At 40.1% G+C, this 27,500-nt stretch overlaps 2 protein-coding genes across 12 annotated transcripts in view; both read right to left on the bottom strand.

Moving 5' to 3' along the window:
• lig (ubiquitin-associated protein-like lingerer) overlaps positions 1–9,357 on the bottom strand; it is a 94,496-nt gene extending 85,139 nt beyond the window's left edge. For 8 of the 9 annotated variants that reach the window (XR_011715001.1, XM_071681185.1, XM_071681182.1 and 5 more), the window contains exon 1: positions 9,286–9,357. The gene's annotated coding sequence lies outside the window, so the exon portion shown is untranslated. Of the gene's footprint in view, positions 1–1,693; positions 1,865–9,285 lie in introns of all 9 variants that reach the window. The other variant, XM_071681183.1, reaches the window with a different exon arrangement.
• Positions 9,358–24,835: 15,478 nt separating this feature from the next.
• The window catches only part of LOC139759152 (uncharacterized), a 44,447-nt gene continuing 41,782 nt past the window's right edge, over positions 24,836–27,500 (bottom strand). Inside the window, exon 9 of one of the 3 annotated variants that reach the window (XR_011715000.1) lies at positions 24,836–25,455. Coding sequence is in view for 2 of the 3 variants with exons in the window: in XM_071681177.1 (XP_071537278.1) it covers positions 25,396–25,455 (60 nt within the window). In the remaining variant the exon portion in view is untranslated. The remainder of the gene's footprint in view (positions 25,456–27,500) is intronic. The other 2 variants (XM_071681177.1, XM_071681180.1) reach the window with 2 other exon arrangements.

Below are 27,500 nucleotides of genomic sequence, written 5' to 3'. Positions count from 1 at the left end.
AAAGAAAAGCAATCTACACTGAAGCTGTTCACAACAAAAGCATTCTACACTGCAGCTATGTCAAATTAGCATGTACTGGAAACTGGTTTAGCAGTAATATCTATTTATCTATCTAATGAATACGAAAATAGCTTCCCTTTGATTAAGGGATGGGAAAACTGGGTAGCAAACAACACGAATTCAAACCACACAAGCATTGAATAACATACTAAATATCCTTGTTGTCAAAATGATAAAGAAAAATCAAATCAAATCCTGAAATAGTGGTGGAATCAGATAAAACAACATACAGATGATGTATAACCAAGAAAAAATTTTCATTGGTAATGGGTTACTACAGGAATTCATCATCATAAAATGTTCCAGGTTCTACTTGAAGACAATATCACACAGGTGATATAATGTTCTTAACTATTGCCTTATATACTTGTGACAATTATGGTAGCTTGTCCCTAACTTACAGCTCAGCCTGGGACCCAGCTTCAGCTTTTTGCATGAGCCTGAACTTCACAAATGGTATCTTACAGTTTTTGTGCTTATCACTGATGAGGAACATCTTCAACAGAATAGTAACCATGTCAACTAATAGTGGTATTGCATGTCTCTTTCTACTTCCAACACCCCCCCCCCCCAAAAAAAAGCCACTAATTTCGTAAAAGACCCTAAAACCATTATGCTGAAGCTGAATTCTGCGCAACGAATGCTTATCACTCAAAACAATTTAGATGCATTCTCATCAAAAATTAATATGAGGTAAATATAATAATACTATAACTAAATCACTAAACAAGCTCTTTAAAATTTCATATTGTTTTCACACACTCAAAATTCCAATGTGCTATTTACAAAGATGACTGTACCGCATATACTGGTTTACTAAAACAAAAGCTATTTGGTCATTTGCCAGAAAACCTCAATTCCTAAATCTGTACACTAACAGCAACCTTAACAATCACCATCTGACACAAGAATGCCATCTGAACTGACAATACAGTATGTATTTTCCAGTCAACATTCTGTTCTTAATCCCACATTGTGACAACCACAGGTGAGGCAATTTCACAGTAAAAAAAAAATTAAATCATGTCAAGCCAGGATAAGTTGAATCTTGAGACTCTGATATTCTCAGACTTGCCTCTAAACACACATCAAGACCATTCTGTCAAAACTGTATGCTGAATTCACCATTTATTCTTTTCAGAACCATAATGGCAGTTTCTCTGAATCTCATCACACTGCACTCCCTGGCCTGCTAATATTCCCAAAATCTCAGAAACTATCCTGATTAAATATGACATTCCTGTCCACAGGAAACCTTATTGTAAATGATCCAAAATTAAATTTCTATGCAATGTAAGGAAATTTCATACAGCACCTGAACAATCAAAAATTCATTTATGGACCATATGTCTGCTTAAGAGCAACCTCAAGCAACTTGTCAAACTTGCTGTTTGATATCATATTCTTCGCATTCTAATCCAGTGGTTAAGGATCCCCCCCCCACACACACACCCCTAAATTGCATAAATGATGCTCATCAATATGGAACAAACTCCATAAATTTGGTGTTCCACATATTTCAAAGGGCATCTGGCAAACAACCACAAAAGAAAAAAAAGAAAAAACTTGTCTTTATCCAAATTTGAATCTGGAAGTTAATGAAATTCTAATTCATCAATTTGCATAAACATACCCACACACACAAAATATCAAACAGCGGAGGGATATCAGAGGATTCGTGCCGAAGTTTGGTTGCACAGAACATTTTATGTGCTACTTAGCAGAATCTTTATTCAAGATGGTATTCCCCGACCAAGGAGACTGATTCCACCACTTCTTCTTGATAGCCTCAGAGCTGTATACACTGGAATAAGGAAAGCTTATGTTACAGTTCGGTTTTATTAGGTTTTTCTGGATTCTTGTGCACACTTACATGCATGAGAACCACAAACCATACTTAATCTACTATATCTGGTAGATACAGGTTCGACTTGTCTCATGTACATATCTGACACTTTATTACAACCCATACAACTCCCTCAATGCCAAAGCCTTGCCTATACATTGGAGTTTTCATATCAATGTAATAAGCTTAACAGGCAGTATCTCCTTGAAGGTAAACCTTCTGACAAATAACTTCTGTAAGTTTTGTTTCCACAAACTTTTTACTTTTGTTATAAGACTTAAGTGCATCTTTTCCTATTACGATGAAATTACACTTTCATAATCTGTCTTAAAATATTTTCTATATTAAAAGGAAACTAAGCATTATTTACAAGAAGCATAAAAGAAAAAAAGGGAAAAAATAAGCACATGATTCTCAGTTGATGAATTCCCATCTTTTATACAATAAAAAGTATTCTTATTAGTTCTCTAATATTTTCAAAGTACTAGTTCCTCTTTTAGTAGTGAGAGTCCATATTAGTCTGATTGTGAGTAACTTTAACTGGCAAACAATGGGGTAAAACTGTCATTTCCTACAGACATACCTTACACTGCTTTTAGGAACTGTCTTCTACCCTGCAGCTCACTCAGTTTGCAACCAAGCTTCCTTGATGAAGAGCAGGTCTACAAGCATATGTATTTGATGCTGTGGGTTTAAATCTATACTGTGCAAACTGGATATCTGCTGCACCCTCAGCATAAAACATTCAATTCTTGTTTAGGAAAGACTATCATTTGTGGAGGAAACTTTTTTCTGTAAACTCATTAACAAACAATTTCAAAAGTTATTTGTGTAACCTGCTTTTATATATAGGAATAATCTTATATTGCGGACTTGTACTGAAAAATAAAGGATATTGAGAGGCCTGAAAATGGCCAGTATCAATGAGTTATACAGAATACCAAACTGGCTATCATCACACATGCAAGTTTTGGCTTAGAGATCTTGTCAGATTTTATATACCAGCATATTAATCCTTTCAGCCCTACACATACACATACCTTGCACATTTAGGACAAAAGTCTTACACACATACAAGACAAGTTACATACCGAAGTTTCCCACCCTATGTTAAATCTCCTGGAGCACCTAAGAGTCACACATGTGTACCGTAAGTCATCAGCAGTAATAATCTACCCTTAAAAAATTCATAGCAGCCAGTTCCCCAACAAACACCATGGAGGAAAAATGTTCATTGCAACATGCATCTAGCATCCATAGGAGAAATACCTGTGGGTATGGCAGCGACAAGCATAAAAACACTGGAATGTGGAAAGAAACACAATGGAATTCTGAAGGAAAGTAGTGATTCAAAGATAAATCAGTCAAGTGGCAGAAACAGGCTCATAATCTGGATCACAAACTAAGGAAAATTTGAGAGTAGAGCTGATGGAAGTTTTGTTTTTCATTTTTGATGTTTTATGATTTCTTTCATTATGCTGAATAAATTCAAATGGATTATCACTATTATCACACAATCATTTTTTTCAGAAAAACCTTTGGCTGAAGGGAATGCAAAATTAAACCAAGCTTCAGGCTGCAAGGGTTAAATTCTGTGTATGCATTCTTGTACTGGTTTTAGAACTATAAAGTGCATGTGGTAATGATCATCAATTTCATAATTTAATACAGAAAACATTTTTTTTACATTACACAGATGTACTGTATCAAAAAACACTTCTCTTATTATGTTAAAGCACTTATTTTCAAACCAAGCATGTGCTCAGCCAATGTAGACAGTATCTGATAGGAGTGTGGTGGCTGTCTTTGCTGTGATGGACAGTGATGATTTTTACCAGTATCCAAGAAGAAGACAGAAGTCATCATTTAACAGGTAAAGTCTTCAGGGGTCTTTTACCACCACACCACAGGTTGGACTGGGTCCAAGCTACTGAGGTGGGGCACCAGTCAACCAATGTGAAGTGTGTAAGAGTTAAAAACATGTGGTACAGGATACAGAGGACAACATGAAGTAAAAGGGTTGAACGAAAAGCAGTTTCATATCATCCTTTGCAGATGGCAAAGGATTACATAAGCATGAAAATCATCATCAGTAGAGGGTGCTAAAAGACTAAAAAGAAGCATATACAGAGTCTTCCAATGGGCCACAGAAAAGAACAAGCTTTTCACCTGGGATAATTTCAACTCCTCCATTAAGGGGAAAATGACAAAAATCAAAAACAGTGCTGAATACTGGAGAGACACACTATCATAAACCAGATGAATAGTGAAAGGAATCAGAGTAATACAGTCTAACAACCTAACTTCAGCAAATGCAACAAAACTATAGCTGCCTCTATTGGAAGGATGGTGGGCTGGATTCTGCAGACTTTCAAGACAAGACAAGATCTAAACATCATCCTATATGGCAAGCAGAACTGCCGAATAAGGCAGTGTTCAGAGATCTTGGCCCATAATATCTTGTAGAGGAACAAAATCACTAGGAATTTCTGTAATCACTAAGGATATGCTCCCATCAATAGCTAGAAGATCCTATAATGCATGGTCCCCAACTTACAATCTGAAATAACATGTTCTGGCATGGAATACTGTAAAATACTCTCTCTAAAATCCAATGGTGTGATATGCATGAAAAGCAAAAATCCTTAAAACCTGGGGCCCAAGACTTCAACACCTTGTCTGTAATCATCAAAAATATCATGGGATGCAAAGTCAGTAAGTTTAAGAGTGCCCTGGACAAGTACCTACAAAGTGTTGCAGACCAACCAAGATGTGGGGGATATGTGGGCCTGCAGGCTGTGGCTTCCTGCAACTTGGTTCATCAACGATCCACCCACAAAGCCTGGGCTTGGCCAAGACTGTGGGGGTAGAAGACCCCCAAAGACTTCACCAAGGCATATGAAGCTGGTGGGAGAAACCACAGATTGGTCTGTGGGGCCTGGCTGTGGACTGGAAGTTCTAGTTTCAGTGCCTTTTACAAGACAGCTAGAGTGGATGTGAGTGAATGAAGCTATTTCTTCATCTGTTCCTCATAAGAAAATGGGAAACAAAAATATATGTGGGGCCTGGATGAAGATAGGGAGCTGTGGTTTCAGTGCATTACACATGACAGCTACAGACTGAGTGTGAACGATTGTAGCCATTTTTGTCGTGTTTTCCTGGTGCAACCTCGCTGAAGTGGGGGTAGTGATGCTATTTCCTGTGTGGCGGGGTAGCAACAGGAATGGATGAAGGCAAGCAAGTATGAATATGTACAGGTGTAGATATGTATATATCTGTGTATGTATATGTATGTATAAATGCATGTATGGGCGTTTATGTATATATATGTGACATATAAGAGTGGATGGGCTGTTCTTCGTCTGTTTCCTGGAGCTAACTCGCTGACGTGGGAAACAGCGATTAAGTATAATATATATATATATATATATATATATATATATATATATATATATATATATATTTCTCTTCATACATATTCGCCATTTCCCACATTAGCAAAGAAGTGTTCAGAAGACTATGCCTTAAAGGAAATATCTTCACTTGGCCCCCTTCTCTGTTCCTTCCTTTGGAAAACTAAAAACAGGAGGGAAGGACTTACAGCCCCCAGCTCCCTCCCCCTTTAGTCGCCTTTTACGGCATGCGAGGAAAATGTGGGGAGTATTCTTTCTCCCCTATCCCCAGGGATAAAATTCATATATAAGGAGTGAAAAAGATTTTGAGTGATCAGGGCCTGAACATACAGGATGGTGAAAAGGCATGCAAGGAATAGAGTGAAATGGAAAAATTTAATAAACTGGAGTTGATGTGCTGTCAATGGACTGAACCAGGGAATGTGAAGCATTCGAGGTAAACCATTGAAAGGTCTGTGGGACCTGGTAGGTAATAGGGAGCTGCAGTTTCAGTGGATTATACATGATAGCTTGTAAATGGATAAGAGCAAATGCAGCCTTTCTTCATCTGTTTTGGTGCTACCTAACATGGGAAATGGTGATCAAATATGAAAACAAAAAAAATCACTGAAATGTATAACAGCCTAAGTCAAGGACACAATCTATCAACTACCTCACGTGGAGGATGAAAGGATGGGCAGAAAGTGAACAGACTGTCACAGACTGGATATGAACCCTAGTCATCCTGTGTATGCATCAAGCAGTAATGCTGAAGGATACAACATATTACAATTCAGTAATAGTTAGAAAGCATTATGCTTTATTGTAGTATATGATACATGGCAGTTAAGGCTATGTACAAGCAGTGGTATCATGCAGACTATACAGCATCATTCGATGATCGCTATTTTGCCTAGTTGGCATCAGAATCAAACGCTATTTTGCCACCTAGTCAGGACATGCAGGTCAAGTGCTATATTCCTGACTAATGCATTGATTAATGCCAGCATATTCTTACCTATGCTGAATTGGATACATGATTCGCTGAAGAGTTGGCAATATTTGCTCACAGTCTCGGATTTCCATTCCATGGGGTAGCCTCAAGCTACCAAGCCTAACTTAACACACCAAACCAAACTTAATAAAACAAACGGTTAAGATATGTGTGGTGGGTAACTTGATGCCGCACCAAGGAATGGAATGCTGGTACTGTGAACAAGTACTGCCAAAAATTTTGTGCCACTAGAGATGACACACCTAAGAGGTGACCTGACTGAAGGAGACTCTTTTTCCAGTTCCACAATGGGATAACAAATATTCATTCTCCAGGAGAACAAAAAAGGAATGAAATAAACTGCCCATGGAGGAAGTTTCAGCAAAATAGAAGAAATATAAGATTAATACTGAGCCATTGATCAGGCACTTAGGGGTGCACCACATGAGCCAGCACAAGCTTAACACCCAAGCTATCCAACTATACCACTAATCCAGATGAGTGATACTAGTAAGCATATATCAATGCATACAGTTCAGCCTATGTTAGAGCTATGGCAGAAAGTACTAATCTTTGTATGAATCAGCAAACATTATATGACCCACTGGTGCTGACAAGTCGGCAAAATAGCGTTTAACCCATGTGTCAAATATTCAGCAAAGTTAATCCACAAACAAGTTAGCAAATTAGTTTGAAAAAATAATGCTCCGCTGTCAGCTCGGCGAGTCTAAGGCAATTTTGCTGACCCCATCAGCACAACTACTTCATTATTTACATAAAGGAAAATGTGGAGATAATTTATGAAAATGCAGGTAATGCATCCATAAAATTTCAATGAAACCTATAAAAAACCTCACTAGTAGCTGAAATGATAGAAGTAATATACCATCATCATATTTGCATGGACACTCACTGAGTTGTCTGTTCGGTGACATCCAGAATGCATTTTCATATGACAGGTATACTCCGACTAGAATATCAACCACTGAAAGAAATCTTAACAGTTACGGAGGTTGTCTGGTTTTCACATATTCTGTTGACTTTTCACAAAAGCATTAACCCCCAGTTTCCTTGATATACTATTATCATTGCAATTATTGTCATCCATTATGAAAGATGGACTGGTCCTCTGTGGGCATTTCTGCAATCACAAACGAACTACATAAAGCACCTAAAACAAGAGTAATAATTTCCCAGTTAATCTCATTAACCTAAAATGGACTTATGCCACAAAATCTCTCATTGTCCTATGATACTACCTACTTTCAATTTGATTATTCCCCTAAGATAAAAAATGCCCTCAGTAATTCTCCTCAGTCTTAATTCATTTTACAAATAATTCCATCAGAAAATATACGCGGTCTAACTTTATACAATACAGACAATCAAGTAAACAATAGCCTATTTCTTTAATTGAGTAATGCATCAAATTGATTTTGTATACACTTCACCTGGAGTTATACGTATTCATCTAATTACGAAATTTGCGGTAAAGAAGTGTATAACTATGCCCTAGCTATGAGGAAATCAGGAAAGGTCATACCAGGCAGGTGCTACATATGTTAAGAGAGAACTGAACAAGAAGAGAGAAAGAACTAAGTGTCTATATATCAAATAAGCGATTTTAAGACGTCTACTCAGTGCAAAAAAGTTGCTAAGGTTCTGGTACTTTGGAAATCGAAGACAAACAAAGGTTTGGAACAGTCTGAATATTAACAAAGACAAAAAATTAAAACTACTCATGGCATCAAGAGGATTGAGAGATGTAATGGTTCTCAAAATAGTTAAAGGGCTTAAGTGGATGGCCTCTTCATCTGAGATTAGAAGAAAATACAAGAACAAAGACATTCAAGGAAAGGTTAAATACTAAACAAAGCATAAGTGTCCAATCAAACCAAGTTGTAAAACTGTTGGAATAATTTAGTAAATGTAGCACTAGCTGAGAATGTAAGCATTTACAGGATGATTATACTAAGAATGGAGTAGGTGTGGATAGATACGAAACTATGCCATCACTCTAATTTCGAGCCCATAATTACTGTAAATAGTACAGAACAGTTTACCAAATCTCCTTCCACATCTTTTAAAGCCCCTGCCCACTAGCTGTGTGGGGTCTTCAACATAATGTATTGTATCTCTTTTCCTCGAGTCAGATATGGATTCATCACCACTGAAAATGCATGAACCAACCTCTTTTGCTTCTTTAATTATGAAAAAATACCGATGCGGAGGTGATGTTAAGTACTCGCATCCCATCCATAAATACATCTGAGGGGTGGAACTTTTCCCGGCTAAGTATATACCATCGGTAGGGTGTACTTACAGCTGTTTTCCTACAGAGCGTGAATCATGTTCGAGTATAATAGCATCTTTCCAATGAAACACTTAATTGTTTTCCTTTATCAATTTCATTTAAACTCAACTTGTTGCTTATGTCATGCCACCGATATGCACAGCAATTCAAGACATTTCCTCCACCTGTATAGCTCACAATAGCAATTATACATACTACTCATACCACTACCAGCCAAGGTATGCAGACACAATGTTCATTACTGAACTGTGGTAGCAAACACGAGACTCTTAAGGCCAGACCAAAGTGTAAACAATGGAAGTGCACCAACTAAGGGCCCAAAGCCTCCGACCATTTAACAGCCTTTCTGGGGCTTATTTCACCGAGAGACGACGACAAAACACAAAACAGGGGTCCATGTTCAAGCGACCTTCTATTTACACATCTGCCGTTACTTCTCACCGGCAAAAGCAATGTTCAATAACACATGCGAGCTTGACGCCATTTGCACCAGAACATCCCATATCTACACAACACCGGGTTTAATGTCCGTTTTGACGTTAACGAGGCCATTTATAAAGGATCTCATAAATCAAATATTTTCCACAATGACTTGTGTTATTATTCATCACACACTTAATTTCATAAACTTCCTAGATAAATAAAAAATGCACTTTAAATTCACAAGGCTCATATTTACCTAGGAAAATGCGCTCACAAAAGCTCTAGGGTCACGTGACCACGAATCGCGGCGCGCATGCGCATTAAGTTTATGACGTCACTGTTAACGTTTTCTTTGACAACTTGGCTCAGGCACCTTGCACCCTACACAAGCCATTCCATGAATTATAATACTTTTTTAACACCTTGTATGACGTATTCGGAGTAAAGTGTTGACTGATAATTGAATAAAAAACAAATTATGAGTTTGTCAATGCCATATTCGATACACAGAATGGCTGAATATCCCCGGTGAACTGAAATTGCATCATTTTTTTCTCAGAATCTGGTAACTCAAGCGAGGGAGATAAGCAGGGACTCATGAACAGTTCGGTGCATGAGATATCATTACAAGTGTTTATCTTTGCAACTTTGTTATATGAATAACAAATAAACACTGACTTTCACTTCATCAGAAATCTTTATCATTAAGAATCAGCGTAACTTTCCATATGTAGCAAGTGTGTTCTTTCCCTCAATTAGAAGACTGCTTTATAAAGTAAAGGGTTCAGAGAAATATTGTGGAAATATTTATACAATGACTTCGCCGCTGAAATTTTCCTAGACATTTATAAAAGCTGTACACCTCATAATCTCTTTATGAACAAGTTGCTGACATAGTAATATTCTATGATATATAAGTAAACTCCAGAATAACTGCACACACATACATATATACAATACAGACATGAACGCAAGATGGCTTATCCATAAGAGAACGCAAAACACACATTGCACAATTCACAAAGATTCACCAGTGTAAAACTCTCTCCTAAGAGCTGGATGAGAAAATAACCACAATACTAAGTCAATTAACAATACATTCACAATACATTATGGCACAACACAACACGATATATATAATACACGATATACAATAGTACGACACACACACACACACAGGAAAACCACGATACACAAAGGGCAATAAGTGTAAAACTTGCTCCACCAACACACAAATAGTAATCACAACAGAAAAGAACATAATGCACACCATTCAAAGAAAACAGGAGAACGAAATAAGATATGCTCATTAAAAGGATTACTGAAGGCTATAAAATTCTCGGACGAAATTTCTGTGACATAATGGGACTAAAAAATGGTGCATATAATCAAGACGTAAAGGGGTAGACCTTATTTTTGTTACATTTGCCCAGGAGCATCTAGCTTAGGCTGGAGAAAAAACTAAAAAAAACAAGATTGAATTCAGTGGGGTATTCAGTAAACGTGGTAGAGTAAAGAAAGAGAGGGAGGAAGGTGCAGCATGCAGTCAGAGAAAGCAAAAGTAGACACCAAATGAGGCAAGAGAGAGTGGAAGAGGGTTAAAATCATACTTCCCTATCACGAGCACATAGGAAGGAGGTTTTGAACCACTGACCAGGTATGTAGGGTTGTGCGTATGTGGAGTGTCTGTATCTAGGACAGGGAATAAACATTCAACACTGTTTGTAAGAGGCTAACAAAGAAGCTGGATCTTCAGAAAGGAATAAAGGGGAGGCTATTTCGATGGAGAGATTATTGGCCACGAACAAGGCTTGGTCCGTGTCAGGGAAGCCTTCTCGAAATGGGTTGGTGTTGAAGAATTAAGGAAAAACATTTGTGTTAGTGTTAGGAATGTATAAAAAAAAAAAAAGGCAGATAATGGAGGAAAAGTAACGAATGAAAGAAAATGCTAGAACACGACACCTGAGGCAAGGGACAAAGGAAGTGTAAGATAAGTAAGGAAACTGAAGTTAACGAGAAAGTATTGTAGGCACAAGTGGGAGAGCACCGTGAAGGTTAAATCATAACTGGAACACGGTAAGCAACCCGTCTTTAAAGCAGCTAAACTCATAATTCTTTTCTTAAAGTGTTATACCAAGATTACATGTGAGGTGAAAATAACATTCAAAAAGGTCAAGAATGATGGAGAGAGAGAGAGAGAGAGAGAGAGAGAGAGAGAGAGAGAGAGAGAGAGAGAGAGAGAGAGAGAGAGAGAGAGAGAGAGAGAAATATGATGAAAGCTCCAGCCACGGACTAAAGTCCACATCAAGGCTGGGCCTTAACCGAAATATTAAGAGGTTAAAATGAAAGACAAAAAGATGAGACGAGTAAAAGTATTTACGAATTTTCGAGAAAGTGAAGAACCTGTCCTGTAAAAAGTGCCATATCATAGTTACTTGGAAAGATATGGGAAGGTAGAGAATTCCAAAGCTTTGAAGTTTGGGGAAAGAAACATCTATAAAAGCGTCTCACACTCGAGTCGCTCATGGCCACACCAGTAATAATGTGACAGCAGCCTGCCGAGTTCTCCGTGGTATTGGATCAAGCAGCGAGAAGGTATGATAATAAGCAGTCCATCTGAAGGTGGAGGCATGAGTGGTAAATAAAAATGAACCGGACTTTAGAGAAGCAAGGAAGCCATGACCATGTACCTCTGCACTTGGCCAAACAAAACATATCAAAAGTAACGAAAAGTTCCAAGACATAGGATCCCGTGGGTGTGGGAACTCTCTCCTTGTACTGTACTACTCGGTAATTTTCTCTTTAAATGTTCCGTGCAGAATGACAAGTACTTTCACATTTCATGTGACTAATTCCTGTATCGAAGAACCATTAACTAACGTCAATGCGAAGCTGAATTAGATATGTTAAAACTACAATCCTTTCTTTCAGTGTGGGTAAAGTCTTATGGTTGCCAGCCTCTCCCTGAAGTTCACCCCAACCACCTTACCTTGGGTACCATCACTGTAAAAGCTCTTCGCCGGACATTCACGGACAGATCGAAATATTTCCTGAGGCAAGGTTTTTTGAAACTTACGTTACGTGTAGTAGTTGTAAGTATTTTACTGAGCATCTCCTTATCCCTTTTGTAAGGGCAATCTTGACCAGTACATCTGACCATCATGGACATAGGAGACGTGTTCATCAGTTAACAGCAGGGAGAACCTCTTTGTCAAGATGGACAAAAACCGTCACAGTTTCGAACTAAACATCTGAGCACGAAGGGATGGCCGTACCCATGAGACAGGCCAACGCACCCAAGCCAAACTGTTGTGCTCAAGGGCCGTGCCGTCTTGCGCACAAACTCTAAACGGGGTGTTAGGTTCTCTTGTTTACCGTGTGCCGCAGACACCGCATGCCAGAAAACGGAAGCCATGTTTCAGTGGTTTTAGGACAAGTAACTCTTACTGCTCACTTCTTCCCTTGGCAAGTGTTTCCTTCCATGTTTCTAGAGTCCCTAAGTTCGGACCTGCGTCACCAACCTCTTCCAAGCTCCACCATCTACGCAGCGGACGTCCTGTTTCCGGTCCAAAGTCGTCAGGCTGTGAGGCTGTCTGTCTGTGGTCTTCTGGAGCGACGGGACGACACCTGAGCACAACGGTCAGACCCTTGAGTACGACAGTGTATACACCCCTTGGGCACGATGGCCTAGCCTTTGACCTGACCCACAAAGACGTTGGGGAGTTGTACCTCGTTGTTCGTAGATATACTGTGGTAGCCAGCTGCTGCTCCTCCTCAAGGTCAGACTACCCCTTATCACAAAGGTACGGCTGCTCGATAAAAAAAAAAAAAAAGGCAGCACCGTGATAAGTGCACATCCGTTTGTGTGTTGCTTTCGGGTAAAATGAAGTTTCCTATACAGTATGTTGAAAAAATGTACGGTACTTACGAATGGAAATAGATTCAATCAACTTAAATGGAAGTGGATTATCAGCTAGTCTTAACTTTTAACATCATTCGTATATGCAGTAGCTGTCTCATTGGTTGACTCAAATAAGTATCTATATTCTAAAGCATAGGATCTCCTCATCTGCTGATTATCTTAAATTATATGAAATTATAATGAATATACAGATGAGAACAAATTGCCTGAGAAGGGAATTTCGACTTTGATGATATATATATATATATATATATATATATATATATATATATATATATATATATATATATATATATATATATATATATTCGAACATTAGTTATGGACGCTCACTGATTGACGTAGTGTGTGGGTTAAATAAGAATGTGTATAGGGTCCATTCTTCGTCTTCGTAACCATACAAAATTGTACAGCCTTTTAATGAATTATGTCACTAAGGTAACTTTCGAAACTATAAATTTCTTTAAAGATGACAGTGACCTATGATGAACTTGACTATTATGACGAACATGACCATGGTTATGAACATATTTCACTTTCCTTTCAGAAAATGACCGTCATCAGCTCAAATGTAGCTGCTACAATTAACTGACGGTCATTATGGGCTCGCGTAGCAGCCAGCTTTCCTTCCAGCCGTGCTGTGACGGCCGCTTGATAACCATATCCTGCTCCAGTTATCTACTGCTCGACCATAAATAAAAATGTATTATTTTCTACACCCGTATGCTGTCGTGTAATTATTTTCTTCTTTTTAGTGTTATTGCTGATATTCAATATATATTCGGCAACTGAATGAGGTGAGTTGTAAAACCAAAATTGTACTTAACTATATTTCTGGCTTGTACCAGGGTTTCAGTAATTTCTCTACTGAACAAGTATATAACACGAAATGTCCACCTGTAATATTTATATGCGTGTGTGAATTCCTTAATAATAAGTAAAAAAGAAAATTGACTCACATTGTATATATATCCATGAATCTTAACCTAGTCTACTTTCGAGAATATACCTCGCTTTTTTTGGCATAACTCTGGTATAATAACCTCACTTTTGATCTGAGCACAGTCCACGTCAATATACCCAAGGGTCGTACCGTCGTGCTCAAAGGTCGTGCTGTCGTGTTCACAGGGTTTTATAATCTATAAATAGCAAAGAAAATAAGAGGGGGAAAATGAGGTACAAGTTGATATGCTATTTAGAGATCGCGGACGGATGGCGTAAAACAGGAAGCCTACAGCCTATCCTTCACCATCTACTGTGGCATTATCTACCGTCGTCTACTGATAACGTTGGCTGGTCGTGGTAAGGGGCAGCAGGGTAGAGCTATTCCGCCCGCCACACATAAACTCTGGATTATCTCAACCACTTGAGCACGACGGTACGACCCTTGGCCCCAGCCATCATGCTCAAGGGTCGCACCGTCGTGTTCAAGGGTCGTCTCTCACCCCAGGCCGGAGCTGCAACAGGAGGAAAGCAGAAGGAGAACACGGCGGAGACACACCCATAGTCACGAACCGCCAGTTATGCTGTATACAACAACAAAGCATCTTCCACTGAGGTACAGTGGACCAGCAGGAGGTAAATTAGACCACATGGGAAGAGACGGTTCACCAGCAGGAGGTTCAGGATAACACTGGGGTGAGGTGGATCAGCCGGAGGTTCAGCAGACGCAACAGACCACTGGGGTAAGGTGGACCAGCAAAAGGTGCAACACACCACTGGAATGAGGGGGGCCAGTAGGAGCTTCAGTAGACCACTGGACCAGCAGGAGGTGCAGTAGACCTCTGCGGGCGACATGGACCAGAAGTAGGTGCAGGAGGTCACTGAGGAAGAGGTGTGAGATGGCTCAGTAGGAGCAGGGAGAACCGCCAGCAGTGGAGGAGACCCACTATAAATGGTGTGGGTAGGACCAAGGCTTGCAAGGCGCACCACTACCACCTTCCTACGACACAACTGGGGGGCAAAAAAAAAATGTCAACGCCTGGTTATCATTCCTGTGCACGCCCGGTCATGGCTTACCATGATATCCGGTCACGGCTCATCAGGGAGCTTAGCCTATGCTTCTCGTGTGGAGCAGCAGGTGGTGGGACTAGGATGTTACTGTGTCAAGGAAGAAGTGAATTGGGGGGGAGTTGGGGAGAGGAGGCCGCTGGCCGGGACGGACGTTACATCTCCCACTCCCCCTCCCTAGGAACGCCACACCATCAACCCCCAACTCCCCCGTAGTGCCGCAGGGGAAGGACAGCTCTGTGCTCTGGGAAAACCACCTCACCACCATTAGCGAAGCCATCTTTGAGACACTCTATCCCTTGACCCGCTACCGTGAATAGAAAGAATGAAGAATCTGGGATTCGTCAGTTAATTTGGTAGCTGGAGAGTTGCTAAAGGCTTACGGCCGGGGAGGATGGTCAAGGCCTCAACGCCGCCCTTGGCGCTGTGCGAGGTTAGCGTATCATAATAACTGCATTGTCTGGGTCACAGGACCAGATTCCTATTGTCAATGTTCTGGTTGCAGGAAGGATTATTACCTTAGGAGGTGTTCTCACACCAGGGTTCTTCCTGTTCCACAGCGATGAACATCAAAAACGGACCTATGGGCTTTATCCCTTTGAAATAAAACGGGAAATGTTTGCCTAGTAATGGAAGGTCAATAATGGTCAGGGGATCCAGGAAATATAGTGCCCATTGTTGGCGAGAGTAGTTAAAGAAGTGATAAAAACCATTTCACAAGTGTCAGACGATGTAGGGATGGAGTGCCGCCAAGCATGCAGATAAGACACTGGTAGTCAAGGAAAATCAGTCGCTATCGCCGGTGTTTTATTTGCTGAATATCTGCAGGTCAGTGACGTTGCCGTATGATAATAGTCACTGATGAAGATATCTCTAAAAACAATCTCTTGGAAACCTACAGATAAACGTAATGTTTAGTTTTACTACATCGTTTAAATGTCATAAAACTACTAGACACTGTACATCATTAATTACAATAGAATATTGCATCTACGTGCAAACCATTATAAGTAAATAGTCAGCTACTATAGATGGAAATAATATATCCATCACTGTCATCGCACTATTCCAACATCCTGTGATGTTATGACCTTTTCACTTTCAACACATGAAGAGTTATTGAAAGTCTTGTTTATGTACATGTACATTGTACATCAAATCAGGAGGAAAGCAGGAAAAAATCAACTATATAATGGGTGGAGGAAGGCTTCTCCGGCTGACCATCTGCCCACTAGGCCACGGGTGGATGGAATGTCAAAATCAAGTGTAGATTCAACGTCGAGGTATGGCCAATCGACTGCAAGTGACTTGGTTTGGTATGGGAAATTCAGAGTCAGTTTCTGACTATTTCATTCTGAGTGCATGGGAAACGGGTAAACAACCAAACCCCAGTGTTAGGTATCAGTTGTAGCTTAAATTTTTGTCCACCCTGAGGTTTTTTTTCCTGCATATGGACTACCTTGGCCAACCTGACGTACAGAGACGATCGACTCAATGTCATCTAATTACTCACATTCTGTCCGGGTGAAATTTCCTCGTCGCTCTAATTTATCCAGGGTGAAAACACATTATCACGCAGCAGAACCTGCATGCTGAGGAGCATGGCAGTGGCCTCTATCACGGCGAGGCCACGGACGGCCTGGCTGATGACACGGAAGGTAAACACTAGTCGTCCCGCAGCGCCCGTCATGGAAGGTTTTCGCTGGATGCTGGTGAGTTGGCCCGCCCCATGTGGCTTTGTTGCTCTCGCCTGGTGCTGGTGTGGCTGTCAAGTAGTTGGATAAAAAACAAAAACCAAGTCGTCAGCTGAACTGGCCAGATCCCGTCAGCCTGAGGGAGGGAACTTGGGCGTTAAGCCATAAATGGTGATCTTGGTGGGGCAATGGTGGCAAACATTATACATGGTATACCTGTTAGGCTGGTGCCCGTGGTACATCTTCCAGAATATAACGAATGTGAGTCCCTGGTGAGTGCAACATAAACCAGAGACAACGTAGGGTGGAACAGAACTGCCTCCCCGGGATCGTACAGCACAAATGATTACACATACATACACATATATCCGTAAAGACTTGCATTAAGATCCCTAAGGGTGACGCAGAAGACCTCAGAAAATGTATGAGAATACTTGTGGAGAGAGGTTGATACCGAACACACCTAGACTACACAGGCTAGGTGGAGACAGGCGTCAGCCCTAATAACTGACTGATGCGTCTTCACCAGGAGAAAGTGTTGTCACTTAGTGGTAAATATTTTGAGTGAAATAGTGTCTCAGAAAAAAAGGAGGAATTTAATTAATAGAAGACATAAGGAAGGGTACATTGACGAACTGAAAATTTCTTTTAGAACAGGACCGATGCCGACTGACCCGGAGGTGAATGGTGTTCGATCACACTTTGTGAACTCTACAGTGGAAGGGTAGGTTGGAAGGAGAGTGACAGGAATATAAGATGAAGAGTCCGCTTTCAGAGAAAGATTTGATCGACAGGATACAATGATATCTTAAGAAAGGTAAATACAAACTACAGTAAAAGTGTGGGCGGGAACAACGGTTAGAAAACGCTCGAAAGGTGGAGAAACGCAAGCCTCTTATGAGTAATAAACATTGTATATAAGAATTATATCCAGCAAATTAGCGATCACCTGACACTAACCTACAACTTAATCAAAGTTGACTTTAAAGGATCAAGAAGGCAGAAGCATTCGGATAGTGTCGTTATTGGTACTGATGAACCAGAGCTTGTAGAATTAAATCTTAAACTTCTTAAGTTAATTGATCTTAAAGAATTCTCACAACTGCCAAGACTGGTGTGATAGACCCAAGCAAGAATCTACATCATACGGCAGGACAGGATCCACACAAGGCTTTGCATACAATTTCTTTTTCAATTCTGATTTTCTTTGATGGGGTTTCCAATGTACAATTAGTAGCATGGAAAGGGTGGATTCCCCTTGCGGGGGAAGAATTTCAACAAGTCTGATCTCGTTTTCTTCTACTGACGATGATGCAACCTTACCGGCGCAACCATAGGCAAGGCGGAGTCCGGTAACACCACACAGGGAAGAGACTAATTATTTCAGTATATGTGCTCAGGGAATACACAGAAAAGGGAATGCGATAGGAAACAAGAAGCGGACTTAATGTTCAACCCGTCTGTAGAACATCACACCAGGTCATGAGGGAGGAAGACCATGTTCTGGTGAGCACCAATATGGCCACCAGGAACATGCAACAACAGATTTATATACAGACATCTATAATATTCGACCGGAAAAATTGCTGGATTATGGAAGGGTAGGTCATTGGTGAAGATGGCTCTCGTGCCGCCTACAGTACATGAAATAGATCTCCATATCAACAAAGTATGGACATGTGAAGCAAGCAGTGTTCGCTGAAAACACAAAAGACATTAAAACAAAGATAAACATAGTGATTATTTAGAATTGTGCCGCGTAAACAATGCATGATAGTTATATAGAAAGAACGTTCGAGCGTGTGTAAACCTCCCTCCCCATCTAGAAACAATTATCCTTAACTTTCGAAATATGTATTTTATCACACGGACATATACAAACGGGAAACTTTAGCTATTCAGGAAAACTGTGGGAGTGTGGGCGAGGTCAAGTGATGTATGACACACCAGTCTACCCAGACAATCTGTCTACGGAGATAATCAGAATAAAATATACACTGAACACGTTACGTGGAACTTTCATTATTCTTTCAGTGATGAGCAAGATTCATTTTCACTCGCGAGGAGATTCGAGCTTTCCTTGATGTATAATTACTATGGGATGATGGCAGGATATGAGGACGCTGAGAAAAACCTGAGCAAGAGCTGCCACGGTTCGGGAGACGCTGCATCCCTCTGGAGGTGAACAACCCGAGGTGAGGCTGTCGACTGTGACAACCTCGTACAGGATGTGGCCACGCGGGATCTCAGGACTTCCCATGCTAAGCGCCTCGTCTCCCCTGTGGCTGGTAGGTGACCAAGATGGGCTGGATATGGTGACCTTTGACCCTGTCAGGTTGATGATGGCCAGACTGGACCTGGTGGAGCGGGTGACCCTTGGCAAGTACGTTATCGGCCAGGTGTCGGGTTAACTGCATATCAGAGTTTGGTGGAAGCAATGAAAAGTCTTGTAGGAAACGAGTGAAGGTAGTTGGAGAAAGAACTGCACTTGGGGAACTCCACTGTAGAGTTTGAAGGTTTCGGAGAAGGCTTTGTGAACGACTCGGAGCGAGTCTGGTATGGCGGTCTTCTATGATGTTCGCCCACCACTTTTTGTATCGGGGAATAAATTATATATATATATATATATATATATATATATATATATATATATATATATATATATATTTTTTTTCATACTATTCGCCATTTCCCGCGATAGCGAGGTATCGTTAAGAACAGAGGACTGGGCCTTTGAGGGAATACCCTCACCTGGCCCCCTTCTCTGTTACTTCTTTTGGAAAATTAAAAAATATATATAAATATATATATATATATATATATATATATATATATATATATATATATATATATATAATTTAATTATGATTTGAGGGCCTTATAAAATGACACTTTCATTTTTTTCACTTCCTCTCTGTTAAGACTACTGGGTCGGCCATTGGCCCATGATGTGTCGTCACCTGTGAATTTGGAAATCACCGGAAATTCAAGGTAGGAGTCAAGGGCGAATCCCGGGAAATTGTGAGGTACGGCTGAGGCAGGAGGTCACCTGCTCCACATACAACGACACTGTTAGCCTCCAAGCTGGTTCATAATTCCTCCCTGCCACATATAGCAGGCCAGAGGACCCATCCGTCATGTGTACAGCTGGCAGGGGCCGGCCATGGAACCCTTCACTACCCTCGTGCAACAACAACACGACATGCATGGAAGTCGGGTGTCATAACAGGTTTGGTCAGGCCAGCCAGGACTGGCGGCACCTGCGTCGTTCACGAAGTTAAATAAACATGGGGGTCAGTCAGCGTGAATTGTTTTCACCACAAAGGCTCCAATCATGAACAAAGTCCTCAACAAGGTCAGGCCTCTTAAGGCCAAACAAAAGCCAAAACAACACAAGATCAAAACAAAAACAGTGGTCTCAGGGCTTTTCCGAATACAAATATTACCTCTGAAAAAAAGGACAAAATGAAATAGGGAAAAAGGAGCGAAGTTTGAAAATAAAAGACACATCAAGACACGATGTCTGCGATGCACTTGAATGTTGTGGGAAGTATATAAACTTGTGTGGCAGCTTATACCAAGCTGCCAGACTAGTTTGCATACTTTCCAATTCATCTCGCATCGCAGACATCCTGTCTTTGTGGGTCTTTTATAACCAAACTTCGTACCTTTCCCTTCCTCATTTTGTCTCTTTTGCCCCTTTTACACCCTCCATGTCGGGATTACTTAGTCTTACTTATCCCGCACCAAAAGTAAGCTACTTAGCTGTAAAGCAACATACGCAAAACTAGTAGTCCTGACACGAAGGGTGGAAGATAATCGTTTGGCTACACTTCAACTCTGCGAAGTCTGGATGGTTGCACTTCCTTGGGCGGCTGTTGTCTACTTCACAAGTTCATAAAGCTTATTGAAGTGATTACGTCTGGGGGTGGAAGAGAGCATAGTACATCAAGGGAGATCCCAGACTGACCGAGAGGCCTCGCATTATGTGAACTAATTGTGTGGAACGGAATAAATTGCTCTGGCCTGGGAACTGACTGACTGAGCCTACTCCGTGTTAGGTCTATGTGGTTTTGACGAGTCTTGATAATTCCTCCCTTCAGCAGATAAACGGAAAACTTTAGTCCATCATTTACATAAATCTTCGTGATACAATACTGAGCATGAAACTGAGTATCGTTAGATCTATAAACGTAAAAATTAATGTAAACTGTGGTTACCTTTATGCTGACCTTTGAAAATCATGGTCACTGCCTCTGCTGGAAATAACATAATTCTTCCATCAGTCATGCTCAGCAAAGGACATGTTGGACGTGCAGACAATTATCACCAACACCAATGATTTTATAAAATATGATACTTGAACACGTAAAAACTTGCTGACACCAGCATATACGTAAACCGGGTTACTTCATTGAAAATATGTATACATTGTATATATACTGGCGAATGTCGACATTTCTAAGCTTACGTATTACCTTTCTATAGCCACTTCCTTAGAGACAATTAGCTGATTACAAAATGAAAGTAATTAGGATTCAAACCAAATTTATCCTATGATGTCAAAAATGGATACCAGCCGTGTGTGTTTACCTGAAGGTGGTTTAGGGGTAGGCCTAGGTACTTTACTAATAGACACATCCACCTGTTAACGAAGGGTTTAACGAACCATCTGTTGAACAACTAATTTCTTTACTAAGACGAAAACATACAGGAACTTCGTGATGCTAATGTCCAAGTGGTAGGTGAGTGGAGGCTTCGGAAATGTTATTCCTGTGGTGGAGGTATTTGGGGCTAAGCTGTTATGTTGTACAGTAAGTGAAGTGATATGTTGGAACTGGGCTATCATGTCTAAGTGGCTGTTCAGGTGGTGGTGGTTATGTTACGGCTAGGCATAGACTATAAAGTTGTCCAGTAGGTGGATGGTAAGTTTAGAGCTACGTTCTCAAGTTGTCCGAGTTGTGGCTGGTGTATTAGGTAGGCTAGGCTACCAAGTCCAGTGGATGGATGGTATGTTCGGTTATCATGTCCAGTGAATGGGGGTTGTGCTGGGGCTAGTCTGTCACAGCGTCTAAATGGTATTTACGAGTACTTACGACGAACTTTTGCCAAAAGGCACAGTTAGCGCGTAGTGCCACCGCATATACATACGAAGATCGTGTGATCACGTGTTGCTTGTGATTTTATGTTTATGTACTGAAAAACAGATAAAAACCATGTGTGGATGAAGCAAAAACAAAAGATAGCTATCTGGGCCAATGGAGTGACATTTAATAATCGCTCAAGTGCAGCAGTCACTAACCCTCCCGATTCCTCAGCGGGTAATATCAGTAACATTCCTCCATGATTGTGGGCTGGGTGCTGTGTCTGGAGGCATATAAGCACGTACTCAGGATTTAGTCAAGAGTTTTAGAGAAATTATGAACTTTTGAGAGGTAGTGGATTATGATTGAGGGCAATGATGAAAAATTCGAAACAAGACTATTATATTATGTCAGGAAACATTGCGTCTTAGTGAACGTAGCGGCATTCGAGTTATTTGGATGTTAAATTCAATAACAATTGTTGGTCACATTGTAACATAACGAAATGCAGCAGATGGATAAAACTAGATATACTATGGTGATTATTTTTCAATGAAAATATATATTTGTATATAACGACTGACAGCAATGATCAAGGAGGTTTTGCTTGACAATAAAAATTAATATGCTTCTGCTGGGAAAGGACATTTCATTATAAACTTATGTTATTGTTGTGGGAAAGTGGGTAAATGGACACGGATGTTTCATGGGTCACTTGTGTAAATCACTGAAGCATGAGTTTACATAGATATACATTTAGATTTCCTTTTGAAGAATTTACAAGGGCTAGAATAACTAAGAATATGTCAAATTAATCAACTCAAAGGAGGGAGGGGGGATTTTTCACATCCTCCCCCCCCCCATTCCATATACAACCCTACTTATATACCTGTCTTACCCCCAGCAGATAAACAAACACGCTCTAAAATTGGTTAATGTTGTGGCACAAAAATTACTGTGAAATTTAAGGTTATGAAAAAAACCAGCAGGACAAACATGCGAAAATGGCCAAGGATAATATTGTTTGGGCTTCCATTTCCACCCATTTAGTTGTCGTTGTTATAAAATCATCAGCCGAATCATTTAACGACTAACACAAGAATTTCTTTTTAAATAAACCTCCTCAAATCTAAGAAAAATGACTTACCTGTAATACATATGTCCTGCATGATCAAAGTTCTAGAAATTTATGAACAAAATACAAATAACATTGAGCTACAGCAGAAATGGATTTGATTCAACACAGCAAATGTTCAATAAAACGATGGGATGTAATGTGTGAAACTTAGCATATATTAATCCCTCTTATTACGCTCTGTAACAACTGATTATTCTTTCTAATGACCTAACTCACACATCCGTCGTTAAGACCCTTAACTGCTCTGGACAGGTGATTCCTAACCAGTCAGAATATGGACCACTGAGGCACAGTTTCTCGTCACTTACCTGTTCCCACGGAGAAGTTAATACGTCATTATATGACCTTCCGGGAAAATGAGGGAAACTCTAGGAAATTTGCATTCTTTGTCGCGGATCTCCATGGGAGAGTAATGGTTGGTTTTGCTTCCCTGCACCGCACCGATACCCACACGAGGGACGGGCCCCGTGACATTTTATATTCTAATATGGCGAAAAAGCAATATAACTTTAATCGGGATAACAGGAGTTTGATCTGAAACAGATGACGAGCTCAAGATGCTCTATAAATGTTCATTACAGTCACAACTGGATTATGGTCACTGATGTAGGTCCATATTGAACTAGGTATAACTGAATATTGAACTAGATGTAAACTCAGTGCTAATCATGAACCAGAATCACCACACACACACACACACACACATATATATATATGTTATTAGGGAATAAACAATACCCTGGAACTCCAATTATCAATGGTTTCATCAACGTTAGTCTTCCATCACACTCTGCCAAGAGCGAGGTATTAATTTAAGTGATCAGAACCTAACCATGCCGAACGTTGACTGAAAAACGCCATTCTGGCCCAGGCACGAGAGAGAGAGAGAGAGAGAGAGAGAGAGAGAGAGAGAGAGAGAGAGAGAGAGAGAGAGAGAGAGAGAGAGACTAAAACGATTGTAGGTGATGCAAGCAGGGTGGCATAACCTTCTCAGGTGTAGCTGTGCTCTTGCTCCAAGATTTCTTGATCAATGAATTGTAAAGGGCATGAAAAAAAAATTAAACATCCATATTTAAAAGAATGCGAGGCAGCATGGCATCACAAATCTTGATTACTTGTCTCAGACATTTTATGTGATCTTTATATACACTGCATATGCAGCATGATGCACAACAGGCACTCATAATGATGAATAAATTCTAGTCTGAGGAAAAATTAAAGCCCTGGATTTATAGAGAAGCTAAACAGCCCTGTGCTGCACTCATACACAATTACCAAACATTATATATTATCATTATTTATGCATGCTGAAATTTTTTTTGACATGGGTGAATGATAATATGTTGATTGAGGATCTACTAGTCAGAAGTGGATGGGATATCAAATTGGAGATGGAAAGATAGAATGAATAACTTGATATTGAGTACTTGGGGACTAAGCATACAGGGGTGAAAGGCAACATGGAACAGAGTGAAATGGAGTGATTTGGTATTTACAAGGAATGTCATGTTGTCAGTGGACTGAACCAAGACATATGAAGTAGCCAAGGGAAACCATAGAAAGGTCCAAGGGACCTGGTTGTTAATAGAAAGCTGCTACTGGGACCACTTCGCTAACACTGGAAATGGCGAGCGAGCACATATCTTGACACTGTGATGTCCATAGTATCTATATAATGGTAAAAATGAAAAAGCATGAGAAAAAGAGACAAATAAAAAGCAGAATGAGTCACTGTTAATGTTTGACCCAGACCCAGCTTTCTAGAAAGGGATGATGTTAGACAAAGAAAAAATTGAGTGATGAATTTTACCTGGGCAGTACCTCTTGAAATGACATTTGTAGACTTATTTTCTTGCTTCCAAACAGGGATTTGAGCCTTTTCTTCCAGGAACAACTTTTTACATCCCATGGTTATTTACTGGTAGGGGAAAATATCACCCAAAATAGAAATGGTGAAAATTTTACTTCACACATGGACAGCGAGCAAAAGTCACATCCCTACACTCTCAGTACCATGGGGTGACTGATACAACAAATCATGTACTCTAACTTCTAAAATGGTTCCATTCTGTTATACGTACAATATTCCCATCAAAAACGAGTATTAGGATTTGTTCTACAAGAAAAACCATATGCATAAAAGCCTTATTCTAAAAAGTAATTTTGAATTTTTTTTTTGTAGACTTTACTAACACCTTTCATCAGCCATCACTTTCCATGACATATGTTCCTTCCCTTTAAATTCTACAGGTATTATTTTGGCCACTGCTATTGTGAGTTGCCTGTGTGTGTCCCTGATTCTAAGACCTGGACCTGCGGCATGCACCTGACAGCTGCTTCCCACAGTTTTTGTGTGCAGTCTGGTCTCATGAGGACTGACCTGTGTCTCCTTTCCTTGTACAGTGAAGCTATGAAATTCTGTTACTGTCTTTTCCTTCTATTATAACCTTTCCACTTTTAAGATCGTTTCTAAAACAATTATGAAGCTAAATTTGAGCCCTGATACTTTTTTCTCATCTTACCTTTCATTCAAGACGCCCATGATTGAAACACGCATTTGCCCACGCCATGGCAGCCTCTATAAAGGGAAAAAATACTGATATTTCAATGCATTTTATTAAAGTTACATAATAAAAACTTGGGATTGTCATCTTGTTTTCTTTCAATATTATTATTATTTTTTTGCCGGTCTCCCGCATTTGCAACGTAGCGCAAGGAAACAAACGAAAGAAATGGCACAACCCACCCCCATACACAATGTACACACACACACACACGCCCACACTGCCTGCCCCTATTCATTCCCATCACCACCTCGCCACGCATGGAATACCATCCCCCTCCCCCCTCATGTGTGCGAGGTAGCACTAGGAAAAGACAACAAAGGCCCCATTCGTTCACACTCAGTCTCCAGCTGTCACGCAATAATGCCCGAAACCACAGCTCCCTTTCCACATCCAGGCCCCACACAACTTTCCATGGTTTACCCCAGACGCTTCACATGCCCTGATTCAATCCACTGACAGCACGTCAACACCGGTATACCACATCAATCCAGTTCACTCTATTCCTTGCCTGCCTTTCACCCTCCTGCATGTTCAGGCCCCGATCACTCAAAATCTTTTTCACTCCATCTTTCCACCTCCAATTGGGTCTCCCACTTATCCTCGTTCCCTCCACCTCCGACACATATATCCTCTTGGTCAATCTTTCCTCACTCATTCTCTCCATGTGCCCTAACCATTTCTTTCAAATCTATGCCAAAATTTATAATGAACATGAAAATACTAAGACTTCAGAAAACTAACTAGATATCTCTCTGTAGAGAAGACAGAATCCATAATATTGTTAATTTGAATACATTGGGTCATAGATAATTCTATTTAAAAGGTAATTTATTAAACGGAGTAGTGTGTTTCATGGTCACATATTCTGCAATCCCAGTTAATGATATGGTTGTTAAAATCCCTTCAATTATTGCTTCTTCATTTCTAACAAGACTATTTCTTCCTATTAGGATCTAACATTTCCTTTGCATTGATTCAGGGATCTGCATGATACCCCAGCAATTGTTCTGCTTGTCTTATTTGTAAATATGATGCAAAACAACTCGTGTATGTCATCAATTTTATGTAACCGAGTTACATTTACAGCAACTCACGAAAAACACAATTTTGCTACTCGCCTTAGGTAATCCTCCCATATTGAAAACTTTGTGAAAACTTAACTAGCTCATTCTGCTAATATATGATTATTTCTGGTACGCTTCCAGATTTTTGTTACTGCTAAAATATCACTCTGCTTCAAGTTTATAGACATTTGATGCTGGAGTAGAAATCTTCAATGTTGCAGTGCAAAGCACAGTGATCTTAGGACACAAATTTCTGGTCATCAATCATGGAACCTTCTCTAATATTAGTCAAAGACCTTATCACCAGCCCTCCTACCATCAGTCATGGCCCTGGTCATCAGCCATGGGCCTTGCTTACCAAAGTACAGTCATAATACACCATGTGTTAGAGTATAAAATCATGACATTAGTTTACAGGTATAGAGGAAAGCTGCTCTACAGTCAGATATCTACATAAACTAGCAATAAAACTGTTACTTTTTTCAGGTATTCCATATGTGTTTGTGTGGCAGTCTAGGAAAATGTACTGCCTGGTGGTACCTGACATCCTATCATATGTCTGATAATAAACCTTCTGCTTCTAAACAAAATGATGATATCAGCTTTAAAAGACCAAGCATATCTAAACATTTTCTTCAGTATAATAATACGGTGGATAACCACCATCCACAAAACACAAGAAAAATTCACACAACACAGGAACTTGAAGTCTCTGAGGTACCCAACATGTTATGGAGTAAGAGTGAAGGTGTAGGTGTGTATGATAAACTGGAACATCAAAGGACTACTGCTGAGGATGCTAAGGCACTTCATATGTCCAACTCAAGCTTTCAACCTCCAGTACTTCTCAAGTACTACCATGACAACACTTCACATACATTACATACAGGCAAGTCTGATACCTTAAAAAATATACTTAATGTTCCTATGCATATAACAAATACATCTGTAAATAAAACACAACACAATTTTCACAACTCATTTGATTTGCC

This window comes from Panulirus ornatus, chromosome 32 (genome assembly GCF_036320965.1).
Source record: "Panulirus ornatus isolate Po-2019 chromosome 32, ASM3632096v1, whole genome shotgun sequence".
Taxonomy (NCBI): domain Eukaryota; kingdom Metazoa; phylum Arthropoda; class Malacostraca; order Decapoda; family Palinuridae; genus Panulirus; species Panulirus ornatus.
Note: the sequence above shows the minus strand (reverse complement) of the source record. Positions and strands in the feature narration are given on the sequence as shown.